Consider the following 15,391-nt stretch of genomic DNA (forward strand, 5'->3'; position numbering starts at 1 on the left):
AGGAGGTCTATGCAGGGACAGGCAGCCTTAGGGAAGGGACAAGAGCAGCAGGGCTCCAGCCTGTGAGGGTTTTGGGGTCTAACTTGAAAGAAGGTAAGAGAACATGCTGAGGAGGCAACTTCAGACCAACTGCCAGCCGCTGCTGGGAAGCAAGGGACAGCAGAGTAAAAGGGCAGGATGCGGACCGAAATGTGCATGATGGGGGAGAGCTGCCCGTCAAGTCCTCTGCCCTCCAGGGGACCAGCTCTCTGAGGCTTCCAGGCAGGGGTCCGCAGGCACTTAGAGCTTACAACTGAGAGCTGCCGACTCCACCAGACCAGGGCTAGAGCTCTGGGTTTACATTTCCTCCCAGGGGATGGTGTCGGTCCCCCCGCATGTCCAGCCCCCAAGGTTAGGCCCCCATCCCAGGGGCCTGTGTGGGCACCCTGCAGGGCTGGCTCCTAAGGTTAGGCCCCTACCCTTGGAAACTCTGTGGTCATCACTGCCCAGGCAGAGGGCAGGCCTTATTCCAAGGATTTTCCAAAATTTCCCAAAACATCTGTCCTCTGACGCATCTTAGTCCAGCTGCAACATTATCCCTGGACAGCTTAGAGCCAATCACAGGCACCTGCAGAGACACACAGCTCCCACCTCCCAATTCAAAGCTTGGGACCCCCACCCACGTATCCAGAGGCCAAGACTCCCAGTACACAGGCACACAGACACCCACACCTAAGTGCCAAGCCACTGCCAGGAGGGGCCAAGCGGGCAAGGGTCCAGCAGGCCCCTCCCTAAAAGAAGCATCTCGCGGTGCCGGCCCAGTGGGAAGGCTGTGCCAGAACAGCCTGATGATGCCAACAGGTTCCTGGGAGGGAGGGAGGGAGTGGCCCAGCTCTGGGGGACCCCACCCCCAGCCAAGAACCAAAAATGTCCCTGCTGAGAAGGTGGCAGGACCAGGGGGTCCTCAAGCCCAAATGAACTGTGGTAACACTCCTTCGCCATCACGAGATGGGATGAAACCAAGGCCTGAGGGACAGAGAGATGAGGAAGCTAAGAGAGCCAGGACCCCCGACATGCCAGCTGCCAGCCTCTACCTAACCCTACCACATAGCCTCTATCTAACCCTACCTAACCCTGCATCACATCTGATTCCCTGGGAACTCCTGACTGGGAGACTTGCAGAAGCCACATGCTCCCCAAGAACCCAGCCAGAGGAGCTGGGGTCGCCTTTAGTCTTGTGGATCCTCAGCTAGCTTATTCCTTTGCCCGGACCTGGGAAGCAGGCCCCTGGGAGGCAGGTCACTGACCCACTTCCTCCCCTCCGACCACAGTGCCAACTAGGCCAGGATCCTCCAGCGATCCATGGCCCCCAGCAGCTTAAGCTGACCCTGCCGGAAACCAGAGAGACTCTCGAATGCAGCACAGTGTGGCTGGAGGGTACGGCGGGGAAGGCAGGGTCAGGCCGGGGAGAGCCACAGAGCCCACCTCAGGAAGCCCAGCTCCCCCGACCGCCCATCTTCTCAGCAAAGCCCTCCACAAAGATCCAGGCAGGACCCCAGCTGGGCGATGCTTAGAGCCAGAAGCTTGGCCCAGGGACAAGGATGCGTGATGGCAGAGGGCAGGCGGGGACACCGAGGCACTCACCTGCCACAGGGATGCCGTGTAGAGGGGTCCGAGGCAGGATTTCCAAGGCTGGTTCCCGGCCTGACATCCCATCTGCTGAGAAACAGGATTCCGTCTCATAGATGGTCTGCAGCATCTCCACGAGCCCCTGAGCCTTGGGCACCAGCAGCATGCCAGGGAAGGGGCCGCCGGAGGCGGGAGGGGGCTGCTGGAGGCGTGAGTCGGCCAAAGGGAAAGGTGGTCGGGCGGGGCCCTCGCTGCTCAGGGGCTCCCCGAGGCCACTGCCGCTGGGACCCGGGCAATGGGGAGGCGCCTCATCCGGCCTGGGCGCTCCAGGCAGCAGGAGGAGCCAGGAGGCCCCAGAGCTACAGGCCCGGCTCTCCGCTAGAGGGGCATCAGACCGCGGGCCTTGCCCAGCTCCCAGGAGCTGGGCTATATGGCTGAGCACTCAGGGGACAGGAAGGGGAGCTCAGCAGGCAGGCGGGCTCTCAGTGTTCCCTCCCAGCCCTGGGTGACAGCTCTGGGCCTGGCTCCCTGCTCCTCCTTCCCGAATGAGCCGCCGGCAGCTGGCAGGAGACTGAAATAGCAGTTGGGGGAGGGCCCTGTCTATAAATAGGTGGAGCATGCTCAGGGAGCCGCCGGCTGGCTGCCAGGAGCCCAGGAGCCCGGGCTGGCGGAGGCCCCAGGGGGGGGGAGGCGCGTTCCACCCCAGGAGGAAGCGCCAGGCAGGGGGATGGGGGCCAGGGGAGGGCCCGCACTCAGGGCCAAGGCCACAGAGCGGGGTGGCCGGAGGCTGGGCCGGGGAAGGGCACAGGCCAGAGTACCCATGTGTCTGGGACCGGCTCGGGTGCTATCCGAGGGGCCGGAGACCCAAACACCAGATTCAATCTCCACATTCCCTCTCGCCATCAGAGCAGGTAAAGAAACCAGAAGGGTCTGGGAGAGGGTGGCAGACAGGGCCACTTGCCCTACCCTCACATCTTCCCTGGAGCCCTCCTACCATACCAGCCAGATGGGAATTGATTTGATTTCTGTCCTCCCTCAAGAGCTGGAGGGTGCCTCCCCACCCCCTCAGTCAGAAGGGAGACCCCTGGGCAGCAGCTGAATGGCAGCTCCCTCCTACCCCTAACCCCTGGAAGGGTGTCACCTCCAGGGGCTGCTCAGCTGCCATCCAGGGAGCAGAGGCGGTCTTCCCGGATAGGCCTTGGCCCTCACCACGGAAGGGGACCAGGGAGCACCTGCCCATTGTGGGAGCACACACAGCTCCTCCCTGGCAACATACCAGGGGCGACGCTAGCAACAGCACATACATCACCTCGTTTACTCTGCACGATGACCTCAGGAGATAGGTGCAGGTGGGGAAACTGAGGCAGAGAGATGCAGTCACTCACTCTAGGTCATACGGCTGCTTAAATGGTAAGGCCGGGATGTCTGAGGCTCCAGTCTGAGTGCTAACCACCACAGCCCACTGCCTCCTACACAAAGGAACACATGAAGCTGCCCCAGGGTTTCCATGAACAGGTACGATGACCCCCAGCACCCCAGGAGACACAGGCATGAGGCTGGAGCCCCTCTAAGAACTTAGGAAGCTGATAAAAGCCAGCCCTTCCCTCCCAGCTCCAGGCCTGGCACAGCAGCCCATGCTCCTGGGGCCCTGACAGGACCTCGGGCTAGGGCCCCACAAGGACCGGTGATGCCCGCCTACCCTGCCCACTGCTGGCTCGTCCCTCCTCCTCAGGTTGTGCCTCCCACTGGTACAGAGATCCCACTTGGCCCCCTGACCTCACTGGAGCCTTTTAATAGCCTGGTTATTCCTGGGTCTGGATCCCCCTCCCCCCTTCCTGATGTCACAGTTGCTATTTTAGAGCCCCCTCCTGGCCCCTCCTTGCCCCCGACTCCAGGCATGGAGCCAGGGACACCTGTCCTCTCCCTGGACTGGATGACCTCACCCTCCTGTCGGGAGCCCTGGAGGAGCTGGCCAACCAAGGACACAGTAGCCATGGCGCCCGCGGCCCATCTTCCCAGCCGGCTCTCTGGCCAGGCAGAGAGGACAGCAAAGGGGCAGGTGAGGGGAGCACGGGGACAGGGGAGGTGGCGGAAGTGGACTTTCCCAGGCCCTGGACTAGCCGATATTCTATGATAAGATGTACTTTGAGGTGGGGGATGGGAAACAGGACCTGAACAAAGATCCAGAGCCTCAGCTTCTCTGCCATGGTTGACTCTAGAAAAATGGTGATGGAGCAGTGCTCCCCATGCGGGTTTGGAGTTGAGAGACACCCCAGGGGTAGGCCTGGGGACCTCATTCACGACCTCCCGCTCCAACCTCATCCTGGCTGACCAGACTCTCTGAAGAGGAAGAGAAGGGAAGACCAAGGCCCCCCCAGCGGGGTGATGGGCAGCAGACTCAAGACAGCCCCAGAAAGCCGGAGGCAGCAGCCCCTCCCAGCTCAGGACTCCACCCACCCACGCTGGGAGCAACCAGAAGGGCTGGCTAGCCCTGTCCCGGCTCTCTCTGCCTGCCCCAGGCACATGAGAGTATGGTAGGGGAGCCCTGTTCTAGAGGAGGAGAAGTCATCAGTTACAGTGACTCAAAAGCAGGGCCCCCCGAACCCAGAGCAGCAAAAAACCCAAGGAAAAAAAACTCCTTGGTAAGGGAAGACAGGAGCACCCAGGGGTTTGGGCACCCAGAGGTGGTCAGAGCCTGGGGCTCAGGGCAGGTGCCAGCACCGTCAGGACTTCCGGTAACAGCACGAGGTGGGAAGCAAAGTGCCAGGCAGCCAGATAATCCTCCATGCACTTCCCAGAATCCTCCAGGGGAATTAGAGACAAGACCTGGGGTGGGGACAAGTGTCTTCTTTTCCTCTGAGATTCAAGTGATACAAGGTCCTCTTAATGTCTAACCTCAATCCTTCCTGCTTTATAGCCTCTCTCTCTGCGGTTCATTCATCTTCTCCGTCCCAAGCCATCCAGCTCTCCCAAGGGTCATCCCACAAATCTTCCAGAGCACCCACCAAGCACAGGGTGCGTGGGCTCCACTGGGAGCAAGCACCACCCCCTCCAGGCCACAGTGACCTCATTCCCTTCCTAGAGGCTGGCTTCGGGACTCCCAACCCTCTAAAGGTTAGGAGGGGAAGAGCCCAAAGCTGGCTTCTTGAGCTCTTCTAGGCTACCATTTCCTGGGTACAAAAGGTTGGGGGAAGGCCCTGACCTAAAAGAAAGCAAGTCTTCTTCGTGCCCATTACAAATCCAAGGGCTGGCTCAGGAGCGCCCTGGGTAGAGCAGAGCGTGCCGGCTGTCCCAGGGCCCCGGAGCCATCAGGCCTGCCTGCCCTCCAGTTTTCTCCTGCCCTTGGAGGCCCATCATGCTGGAGCCCGTTGGCACTGCCCGGGAGCTGCCAGGTGCCAGGTTCCGTGCCAGGTGCTGGCTGAACCCAGTCCCGGAAAAACGTGAACACCTACTTTGGCCTCTTTCACATCCCCTTAGGGCTGACCCTGCCTCTGACTATCCCATCTGAGCCTTCGATGGGACTTTCGACTGATGAAGCGGGAAGAGGAGGGCGGAGCAGATCCCAATCTGCAGGGAGCACAGGTGCACCAGGGGGCACCTAAGTGGAGACTGGATGCCAAGAGTCCACTTCCCAGACCCCCCGGGCCAAGACCGCACTGACCCACTTTCTCCTCTTCGGGGCTGGCTGCCTGCCGTCCCCGGGGGCTCCGAGGCAGAGCCTGAGCCCGAGGCTGGGAGGCAGGACGCCGAGGTTCCTGGCTCCACCCCACAGCCATGCCCCAGTTTCTCTGGTCACCCAGAGGGGGCAGCCACTTTCTCTCCCTCCTTCCTGGGAAAGGGAAGGAGAGAAAGTGTAGAGCGTGCTGGGAGGTGCTGGGCAGGCCGGTGTTGTCATGAAGCTTGTCTCCCCTCCCACGCTGGGGCTAAGGAACCTGGCTGCCGCCTCCTGGGGCCCTGTCGCCGGCCGAACTGGCTCCCACAGCAGCCCTGGTTCTTGCCCTCCTTCCTAGGCAATGGCACAGAGCACAGGGCAGAGATCAGAGCAGGCCCAGCTCCCAGGGCCCAGGGCCCACGCCAGCTCCTCCAGTCTGAGCCCTGACAGGGGGCAGGTTCTGTCTGTCCTTCAATCCCACAGAGGAGAGCAGAAATGACCAGTTCCAGAAAAAGAAAGCAAGCCTCCCTCCTTGAGCCCCCTTTGGCCTGAGGAGAAGCCAGACACCGGGGAGCAGCCTCCTCAGGGAAGCAGAGGCAGCCCCATCAATGGCCTCCTCCTGTACTCCCAAGACTGCAAAAGAGGCAAATCAGGTCAAATGCTGGCGTGCAGCCCAGCCCAGAGGTAAGTCAGTCAGCTCCCACTCCCTGGGGAGGAGGGGGGAGCCCCAGAAGTACACTTCTCTCCCCGCCTGCCTCCCCTCACCCGGGACCTGCTCTCTCACTGACTCGTCTGCTAGGGGGGCAGGGATGGACCATCTTCAATTTTTCTTCTGTTTCCCCGCAGGCTGAGCTCCGGGTTGGGCGTGTTGGGGATACTCAGGCACTTGCCAGCCGGAAAGCTCCCACACTGAGAGAACTGGAGGGAGGCAGGAAAGGACGCTGTTCTGTGGCCTGAGGATAGGGGAGCGAGTCTCAGGGATGCAGGAGAGGGTGCGTGCGAGGTGCTCCGGGCCAGGGCAGCCAGGTCCCAGGAACGACCCATTCTCATCGCTCCCACCTCTCCCCCCCGGCCCCAGGGCCCCGTGCTCTTCCTAGTGCTCCCGTCAGCGTATCCATAGCGAAGTCAAAACCCATCTGCCCAGCTATGGTTTCATCTTCCCTCTGTGGTGTCCAAAGGCACGTGGACCGCAGGCTGGTGCCAGGCGCCGGGCACCGGCAGCCCCAGCCCAGATGCCACTCTGAGCTCTGGTAATAGCAGGTGCAGGGCCCCTCAAAAAGGAGAGCTATGTGGAAGCTGGCCGCCTCCCTGGCCCAGAGCAGCTCTCCCTCCACAAGGAGAGGCAGCCCCAGAGCCCCAGGGAAACTGGACAACTGGACGGGAAGAGCCTCTGGAGTTTGCCCCCAGGCAAGGATCCCAGCCCCCAGGCCTCTCTGCAGGCCTAAAATGCAGTTCCGGGTATCTGGCCCCCTCCTCCTCTCCCTCCTTCCCAAACATGAGAAGACAGCATCTCCCCCTGCTGGGGGGAGCTGGAAAGCCAGCCAGAAGGTGAGACCAGCTCTATCTATAAGCCCCACTGCAGGGGCGGGGGTGGGGGGGGCAGGGGTTCCTGAGCCACATGCGGACCCCCACCTTGCATCTACCACCATACTCTCACCAGCCCTGGCCAAAGTGGCTGCAAGAGGACCTTGGAGCACCAGCATCTGGCAAGGCAACCCAGTGGCCTCATCTAGCCAAGATGGATTGTCGTAGCCTTTCCCTGTTCAGGGAATAAAATCCCAAAGCCGGGAAATGTCCTTCCCAAGCCATCATCAGATACCTCTGCGCAGTTTCTGTTCCCTTGGCCCACGGTCCGACCCAGGCTCAGTGTGACTGTAGGTCGCCCTAGATAGGTCAGCACAGTAGCTCAGAGGAAACAAGCCATTGGCATGGCGGCCGGTGTCCAGGAGGGGGGCGAGGGACTGGGGAGAACCCACCAGGCCTCTCCCTTCCCTTGGCCAGACCAGCCTCAGAGGAGGAAGAAGGAGGTCAGAGCTTGACCGCCCGTTCCCCCCCAGTCCCGGTGTCCCTCAGCACCTCTCCGTGTCTAACTCCTAGCCACAGCCCCTCCAAGTTGAATGAAGGCAAGGACAGAGGCAGGGGGAACTGCACACACTGCAGGAGGGGGTTCCCTGGGCAAAGCTGACCTGGGGGTCTTGAGAGCCCAGCTCTCAACCGCTGACACCCTATGCTGCCTGCAGCCATGCCCTGAGGATGTCATTGTCATGCCCCGAAGAGACAAAGAGGAGAGGGCATAACCTTGACCAAAACAAAGGGCAAGAAGCCAAACAATCCCACCAACTCCCAGCTTCCCTGAGTCTACTGGTACTTCCAGGAGCCTTGTCAGGACCTCGGCCACATCGGGTCCCCCCAAGAGAGAGCATCAGGCCCAGCAAACTGCTGAGAAGCAATGAGATGGGAGGCAGCCTGGATTCGCACCCCCCCACCCCCACCGATGCCACTTCCATCCTGCAAATCAGTTTCCATCCCCAGGTCCTAGTTCTCTTATCCCTAAAAGAAAGGGAAATATCCCTCTATCCCTCCGGAAAGAGACGTGGAGGTTCAGGCTGGGCCGTGGGGGGTTGAAGCGGAACAAGATAGATTCTGGCCCTCTAAGACTGTGCAGAAGGAGACAGCCAGGGAGAGAAGGCAGTTATTACCCTGACCACACTGACCCATGACCCTCCTGGGAAACTCCTGAGGGTCCAGCTCAGGCTACTTGGACACATCCTCACGGGCATACACCCAGACCCACCCATACATAAAGCCGCCTGGAGTCCCACCCATGGACTATTTCTGGCAGCACAAGGCAGCCTCCTAGGAACAGAGGGGAAAAGGACATCACAAAGTCAAAGTCCCCAGATCCAAGTCTGGGGACCCCAGTCCAGTGCCCAAGAAGAGAAGGAGTGGTCCACCCAGATTCAAAGGAGAAAGCCAAGACTCCTCCATCAACATGACATTGCATCCCCCATCCCAGTACCACACACCCCAGCAAAGGCCGAGGCCAAAGGCCCTGCAAACCCTCCCCTAAGAAAAAAGCATGGAACAGAGAGAAACTCCACCGGGATAAGAAGCACCACAAAGGGCGCCTGGGTGGCTCAGTGGGTTAAGCCGCTGCCTTCGGCTCAGGTCATGATCTCAGAGTCTTGAGATCGAGTCCCGCATCGGGCTCTCTGCTCAGCAGGGAGCCTGCTTCCCTCTCTCTCTCTCTGCCCGCCTCTCCATCTACTTGTGATTTCTCTCTGTCAAATAAATAAATAAAATCTTTAAAAAAAAAAAAAAAAAAAAAAAAAAAAGAAGCACCACAAAAACGAAGCTCCATTCAGCTATTGTGGAAACCTTCCAACATCATCCTCGGCTGGCCCAGAGATATCCAGGGACACATATCCCCTCTCAGGCCTGCCTGTAGTGGCAAACGGGACCGCGCAGAACCGGAACAGCAGGTCCCCGCGATGAGACAGCAGGCATGGGGACTGAGTTGGACCCTGGGTCCTCCCAGGGCCAGGCTGGACTGTCAGCCCATGTTTCCAGGTCAGTCACTTCAGGTTTGCCTCCTTCCTTTTCTGGAAATGCTTCTCCAGTCCTGACCCCCTCGTTCCCTTACAGCTCAGACCCCGATGGTCAGCTGGCCTGGGCTAGAAACTCACCCAGCCCCCTGAAGCCAAAACCACCCCAGGGTGCCCTTCTCTGGCCTTCCAGCTCTTACCCGACTCGGTGGGAGAGTTCATGCCGGCTCTGGGCCCACAGGAAGCTGGCGTTGGGGGCTGGGATGGGAAGGGGTGGAGCTGCGGTGATGTCAAGAGAGACAGACGATAACAGACAGACGGACGGGACAGGAGCCCGGGGCTGCTGGCCTCTACTGCCCATCAGAGGCCATCCTTCGGGGTGAGGCAGTCAGGCACTCAGAACGGCATCCCTAGGGAGAGATGGAGCAGGGTTAGAGGCCCCCAGCTCGGGAATCTGAGAGAGTTGAAGGAGACCTCGGGGCTTGTTGGGTTACACTTGGGGAAGAGAGGAGGGACACCTGTCCCAGGCTTGGGGGGGGCGTGGGGGGCAGCGGAAAGCAGCAGCACTGGCCAGACCCTGGCTGCTTCTCTTAACTGTGAGGCTGCCAGCACTCAAGGAAAGGGAAATGGCTACAGGAGCCACACCCAAAATCCTTTTCAGGTGACAGTGTCCACAGCCAGGTGGGAAGACCTTACAGACCCGCTTGGGTGCCTGACATGGGACTGGGTGTCCACAAAAGGAGAAAAGCACAGGCAGATTTGAACTCTTGTCTGTGGCAGTGGGAAGATACGGGGCTGGAGTCCCGGGAAGAAGGTCAGGGAGACACTGCTCTCCCAGCCCCAGCTGCCTGGGTGGGGACCCTCAGGCGGAGTGCCACTTTCTCCTTCTTCCCTAAGCCCCGTGCCGCCCAGCTCGGGAACTGTGATAGGCTTCTGTCTTGGTTTCCCCCATTCAACACCGAGTCCAGGGAAGAAGGTAACCACCTCTCTTCTACCCATAACCCATGCTGTTTCCAGGAATTTAGAAAGGCAGAGACACGTACTCCACATCCAACACTCCCCGGACTGGGGTCCAGGACCCAAGCCCAGGGCTTTGTGTGTGTTGGACAGACAGTGCCCTGTGCAAGGAGTTCTGAACACCAGCCTTGGCTTTGCCTGCCAAGCCATGGGTCATCCAGGCTGAGACCACCCAAAATAAAGGACACCTTTTCCCAGTTTGTACAAAGGTGTCAACGGTGTATCTGCCCAGACCAGTACAGTAGTGGGGGATATCCCAGTATTACAGGACCGTGAGTTTGCCAACCTGTCCCACTCCTCCAGCTCCTCGCCTCCCCCTGGCCCCATGGTTAGCCTTCCAGCCTCAGACGCTACGCCTGAACCCACCTGGGCCCATCCCTGAATGGCCCGTGAACCACCCCAGACATGACCTCATTCATTCTCTTCCAGATGAAGGCAGGCCCTCCAAAACCCAGTGATAAAGTGAGGTAGCAGGAGTGATCCAGTGAGGCTGAAAGGAGTGAAATGTGTAAGCCCAGACTCTGCTCCCCCAGCTGGGGAGGGGCAATCAGCTCTCCACTCCCCACCCCCAAAACCCCACCTCCTGGCAGGATTCACTATTGTTAATAAGCCTTACATTCTCATCAAAGATTCCCAGGAGTGCGGTCCATTTGGAGCCAGTAGCTAGGGAGTCAGGCATGGCTGGGACACAGGAACACGAACACACACACACACACACACACACACGTACACATGCACAGAAGACCTCAAGCCTTCCTAGGCCTGCTGCCCCCTGCTTTCACCCACAAGGCTGGGCCTCAGTAGCAGAGAAAGGTGCACTCAGATAGGGAGTTAGGAGGAGGCAGAGAGAAGGGGCTGAATTGCTCCTGGCAGGCACAGGTATGGGGCAAGGACAAAAGAGGCTGTGCAGGGCTCAGGCCAAGCTCAGGAATGTGGCAGGTGGGGCTGTTGGTGCCCTGGCAGGGCCCGCGTGGGCAGGCGGCTCAGCCCGTGCCCACCCCAAGGCTGGCGCCCAGTCCTGCTCACACCCTTTCCCGTGGGCTGGGGAACACAGGTTCAGAAATTCCCACGATTCCCAGCAGCCTGAGTGGCCCAGCCCATCTCCTTAGTGAAAGGCGCCTCCACAGCAGGGCGCTGAGAAGGGGCAGAGTCTCAATGGTACAAAAATGGAAGTTAAGATCAACTCTGACGCCCCCTCCATCATCTTTACCACCCTCCACAGAGAAGAGGAAGGGAGGGGCTCCTAGAACTCCATTTGGCTCGGGATTCAATTAGGCCACGCTCCTCCCCCGGCTCTGTAGGACACAGCAGGACCCCTGCCCCCCCCTTCACCCCACAGCGCGGGGTGTCTGCCAACACCTCTATCAGGCCTCCTGAATGAACAGGGGCCTCTCTGGGAGACAAAGCAGAGTTCACTGCCTGATCAGGACAGGTACAGATTCTTGTCTGGGTGGGGCATAAAGGGGGAAAAAGGACAGGGGGATGGTTAAATCTGGTTTTCTGGTGCCTACTCTGCTGCCAAAATTTCGCTGTTGCCTACAGTCATAGGAGGGTCTCTGTGGGCACTCAGGGGCCAAGGGCCATGTCACTGCTGGATGACAGCACAGGTAGATGCCAAACCAGTGAGCAGCTTGGCTTCCATGACTCCTAAGCAGGCAGACCCCCCAGAGCCCAGTCCCCATCCCATCAGCTCTTGTGGTCAGACCTCCAGCCACAATGGCACGGAATGAAGGAAACAGGGTACATCTCCTCCTACAAGCTCCCGGCTAGACATGGGGTGGGGGTAGGGCAATCCCCCACGCCCACCCCATTCATGAGTAATAAAAACTCTGGCAGAAAGTGGGAGGAGAAGGGCAGACAAGTAAGGGAGACATGCAGCAGCGTAAGGACCCAAAGGCCACAAGTTCACGGAGCTGCCCCGCAGGTATCTGTCCCTGAAAAACTCCCTCAGCATTCCTGGGGAATCAGGTGTCCCTCCGAGGGCCTCTCTGGAACCTGGACTCCAGCACCACCAGGCAGCTTTCTCCCCAGCCCTGAGCACTGCAGCCTGGGGTCCCCTCCCCAGGTCACAGATGGCCTGGGGAGCCATCTGAACCAAACCCTGGGAACTGAGATTGCCCAGAATCGGAGATCTGTGACAAAGACCTCATCAGAGAGGTGCAAACCCACACATCCCATCCAAGGCACAAAAGACCTCTCATCTCAACCCCTCCTGCCTGGGACCAGAACAGATCACTTTCCCAGCCAGAGAGCTTCCACCACCTGGTACCTCCCTCGGGCAGGGCCACCAGTAGCCCAGGATTATCAGAGCCAGGAGGGGGTGCTGACTTGGATGTCCAGGCTTCAAACTAAGGGAATGGGGAGAGAACAGGAAAGGAAAAAAGGCACCAGGCTGACAAATTCATTTTTGCAATCGGCCCATTTCTGTTTGTCTGCTCAGACGCAGCTCCAGGCATCTGCACAAGCCAGATGGAGGAGGCTGCTATTTCTAGAAAAAAAAGGGGAGGGGGGAATGAGAGGGGAGGGAGGGAGGAGGTGGAGGCAGAGGGCAGAGACCGGGTCTGTTTGCCCTAAAACCTCAGGCAGACCCATACCCCCTCCCCAGCACTACCAGACAGGGTCCCCATTCAAAAAGGGCTGGGGCGGGGGCTGGGGTGAGGTGGGGTAGGGGAGAAGAAAGGCAGAGAAAGTTTAATTAGCCAAAGTCGACTACAATAGGCCCCCTCATGGGCTGCATCAGGTTTTCATTCATGAGCAAGCGACAGTGCTCCCAAAATGCCAAGAACCGCCCCCCCTCGCAGTCTCCCCCCGCCCCCCCAGGAGTGCGTCCTCTAGCAGGCTGGCTGAGCCTGATGCTGTGTTCCAGACATCCCTCCTCAAAGGGATGTGAGTAGGAAGAATTAATTATTAAAGAGCAGCTGGTACTTAGGCACCGACTGCACTCCCCCCAAGCTCCGAAAGCTGATTCCCCCTCCCCCTTATGGAGAAACACAAACTATAACCCCCACCCCCATCCCCAGGCCCCACTTCCAAACACTGGGCTAGGATGCCACCCCTAGGGAAGGAAAAGCAAACCTTTGTTTCTGCAGCTACTTGGAGTGGGTGGGGCATGTGATACCCCCCCACCCCCATTACTCGGCCCAGCTACTCCCCGAGGATATACTGGGGAGGAAGGGAAGGCTGGCACAGGGAAAACATGTCCTCCAGCCTTGCCCCCAAGTAACTTGCACCTGGTACGTGTCTCTCTGATCCCAGGCACCCATACCGGACAGAGTGGGGATACTGGGGGCCCACCCCTCTAACTCAGAAAGACCCCTACCTGCCCTGTCAAAATAGGTCAGATTTAACTCCAAGGGGAGACACAGCAAAGAGAGGATTCAAAAGGGGCAGGGGCAAACTACGATTGTCCAAGCTTTGTGTTTAGGAGGGAGAGGAAGGAAAGAAGACTGGAAAAAGGGAGCAGCCCCCAACATGGCTCACTCACCAGCCCAGCCCAGCCCAGCCTCTCAACTTACCCCCCTCATCTCAGGGACCCTGGTGCCTGGAACTCGGATCAAGGACCCTCTCTACCTCTGTCCTCTGAACCCAAACCGGACCAGGGCAGGACCCAGCCCCCACCCCCCCACCCCACGCTCCAGTCCTGCAGGGCAATACAGTCAGGAGCACCTCTGGCCAAGACTCCTGGATCTCCCAACCTCTGCCTTCTTTTGTTCCTCCCATCTGGCACCTTCCTCCCCTCCCAGGTGACCCCATCATCACCATCATCGACCCCAATCACCAAAACGAATTCCAGGTCCCAGAAGCACAGTGGTCACCATCAGGAGTGGTGGGTCTCTTGAGCACCCCCTCAAAAGTAACTGCAGCTGCTACCCTTCCTCTTGGAGACACAGGTCGTTTCAGAAGGCCAACAGTGGGGGCATCAGGTGGTCACCTCTTACCCCAAATGGGGCACCCCCACCTTCCCCACTTCTCCCTGCCCCACAACAACCAGACTCCCAAATTAATTACTTATGGCCAAGCCAGCGTTCATCACCCCCTCTCCCCCCCCCACCCCCACCCCCCACCACAGAGAAGGGCGGGGTAGGGAAGCAGCCCCCCTCAAGTTGAAAGGCACAAGCAGTGTCCCTGCCTTTATGAGACACGGACCCAGGATTAAAAATTGGGGGCATCCACCCCAGACAGGAAGGAGGGGAGCTTTCACCTCTCCCTGGCTCCAGGGTGTCAGACGGAGAAGAGGGCGGGAGCAAACGCAATAACGCCTCACCGGGGAAGGGGTGAGAATAATGGGAAAGAGAAGTAAGGTGGGCCCGCAGGCCCCCTCCTCACGCACAGAAGTCAAGGACACAAAATCAAGGATGCGTTCTTAGGTCTGGGTGGAAGCGCTGTGGGGTGGGCAGCGCCCCTCACCTCAGAGTACCAAGAAAGGAGTGTCCAGCGAAGAGGGGTCTGCACAGAATCCGGGTGCAGGGCTCAGATCGCTCTGCAACGCAACACGCGCGGCCCGGGAAGGGGCAAATCAGGCAGCCCCCGCCAGGCTCCGGGCCGTTTGAGGGTGCGGGTCGCGGGAAGGCGGGCCCCTCCCTCACCTGCAGGGAACGCGCCCCTGCACGGGAGGGGCGTGGAGGGGCGCGGGCAATACCCCGAGTCCCGGCTCCCGGGCTGGCGATGCTCTCGGGGGGCGCCGGCTGGCACCGGGCGCCGGGAGGAAGCAAGGGGGGCGCGGGCGCGCGCGCGCGCGGGGAGCCCGCGGGCAGCGACGGCAGGAGGAGGGGGCGCCGCCTCGCGTCGCGGGGACCCGGGGGAGATGGGATCTGGGCTGGTGCGGCGCGCTCACCCCCTGCGGCTCGAGCTCCGGCTTCGCGGGCGGCGGCGGCAGCAGCGGCGGCGGCAGCAGCGGCAGCGCCTCCTCGACGGCTCCTCCATCTTTGCGGCGGCTCCTCCGGCTCCGCTCGCCGCCGCCACCAACAACAACATTCGGAGACGTCACTCCCGTCACGTGACCCGACCCGGAGCTAAAAATAGACCCAGACCCCCCCCCCCCGCTCCTTCCCCGCCCGCCCCAGCTTCAGCCACCACCAACTCCTCCCCTCCCTCTCGGCCCTCCCCGCCGGGCGGGGCCAGCAGCGCCACCGTGACAGCTTCTTAAAGGGCCGGCACTCATCGAAGGGCAGGGCTGGGGAGGGGGTGGAAGGCCAGAGGTCCGAGCCCCGCGAGGAGTGGTGGAAGGAGCGTTGCTGGGGACCTGGTCCGGCTGCTGGGTCCTGGCCTTTGGGACGCTCGACTTTCCTCCCTGCGCTTCCTCTACTTCCTTTCAAACCGTGGATGGTGCAATCGTTGCCTGCCTAAGCTTCTCCCTAACACGTCCTCCCGCGATGGGGGAGGGCAACTAGGGATGGATTCCTAGGGACTGGGAGGGCCGCGGAAGGCCCCACCTAGGGGGCTGGGCTGGGGTCGGATGGCTGGGGCCGGTCTTGAAGCCACCAGATGCCACCGCACACACTGCGTCCATGCCAGGGAAAGAAAAGACTGGAAAGGCCAGAGAATGGCTGTAACAGCTCAGGGCCTTCAA

The 15,391-nt window shown here is 60.2% G+C and overlaps 1 protein-coding gene across 17 annotated transcripts in view; it reads right to left on the reverse strand.

Moving 5' to 3' along the window:
• The window catches only part of HDAC5 (histone deacetylase 5), a 37,277-nt gene extending 22,091 nt beyond the window's left edge, over positions 1–15,186 (reverse strand). For 2 of the 17 annotated variants that reach the window (XM_082706321.1, XM_082706320.1), the window contains exons 1-3: positions 14,657–14,813; positions 9,006–9,215; positions 1,624–1,695 (exon numbers count right to left, since the gene is read on the reverse strand). In XM_082706321.1, coding sequence (XP_082562447.1) covers positions 1,624–1,695; positions 9,006–9,027 — 94 coding nt within the window. In that variant the 5' untranslated portion in view covers positions 9,028–9,215; positions 14,657–14,813. Of the gene's footprint in view, positions 1–1,623; positions 2,133–2,917; positions 3,078–9,005; positions 9,216–14,656 lie in introns of those variants that run through there. The other 15 variants (XM_082706319.1, XM_082706333.1, XM_082706322.1 and 12 more) reach the window with 14 other exon arrangements.
• Positions 15,187–15,391: the final 205 nt, after the last annotated feature.

The sequence above is a fragment of the Mustela nivalis genome, assembly GCF_964662115.1.
Source record: "Mustela nivalis genome assembly, chromosome: 17".
NCBI lineage: Eukaryota > Metazoa > Chordata > Mammalia > Carnivora > Mustelidae > Mustela > Mustela nivalis.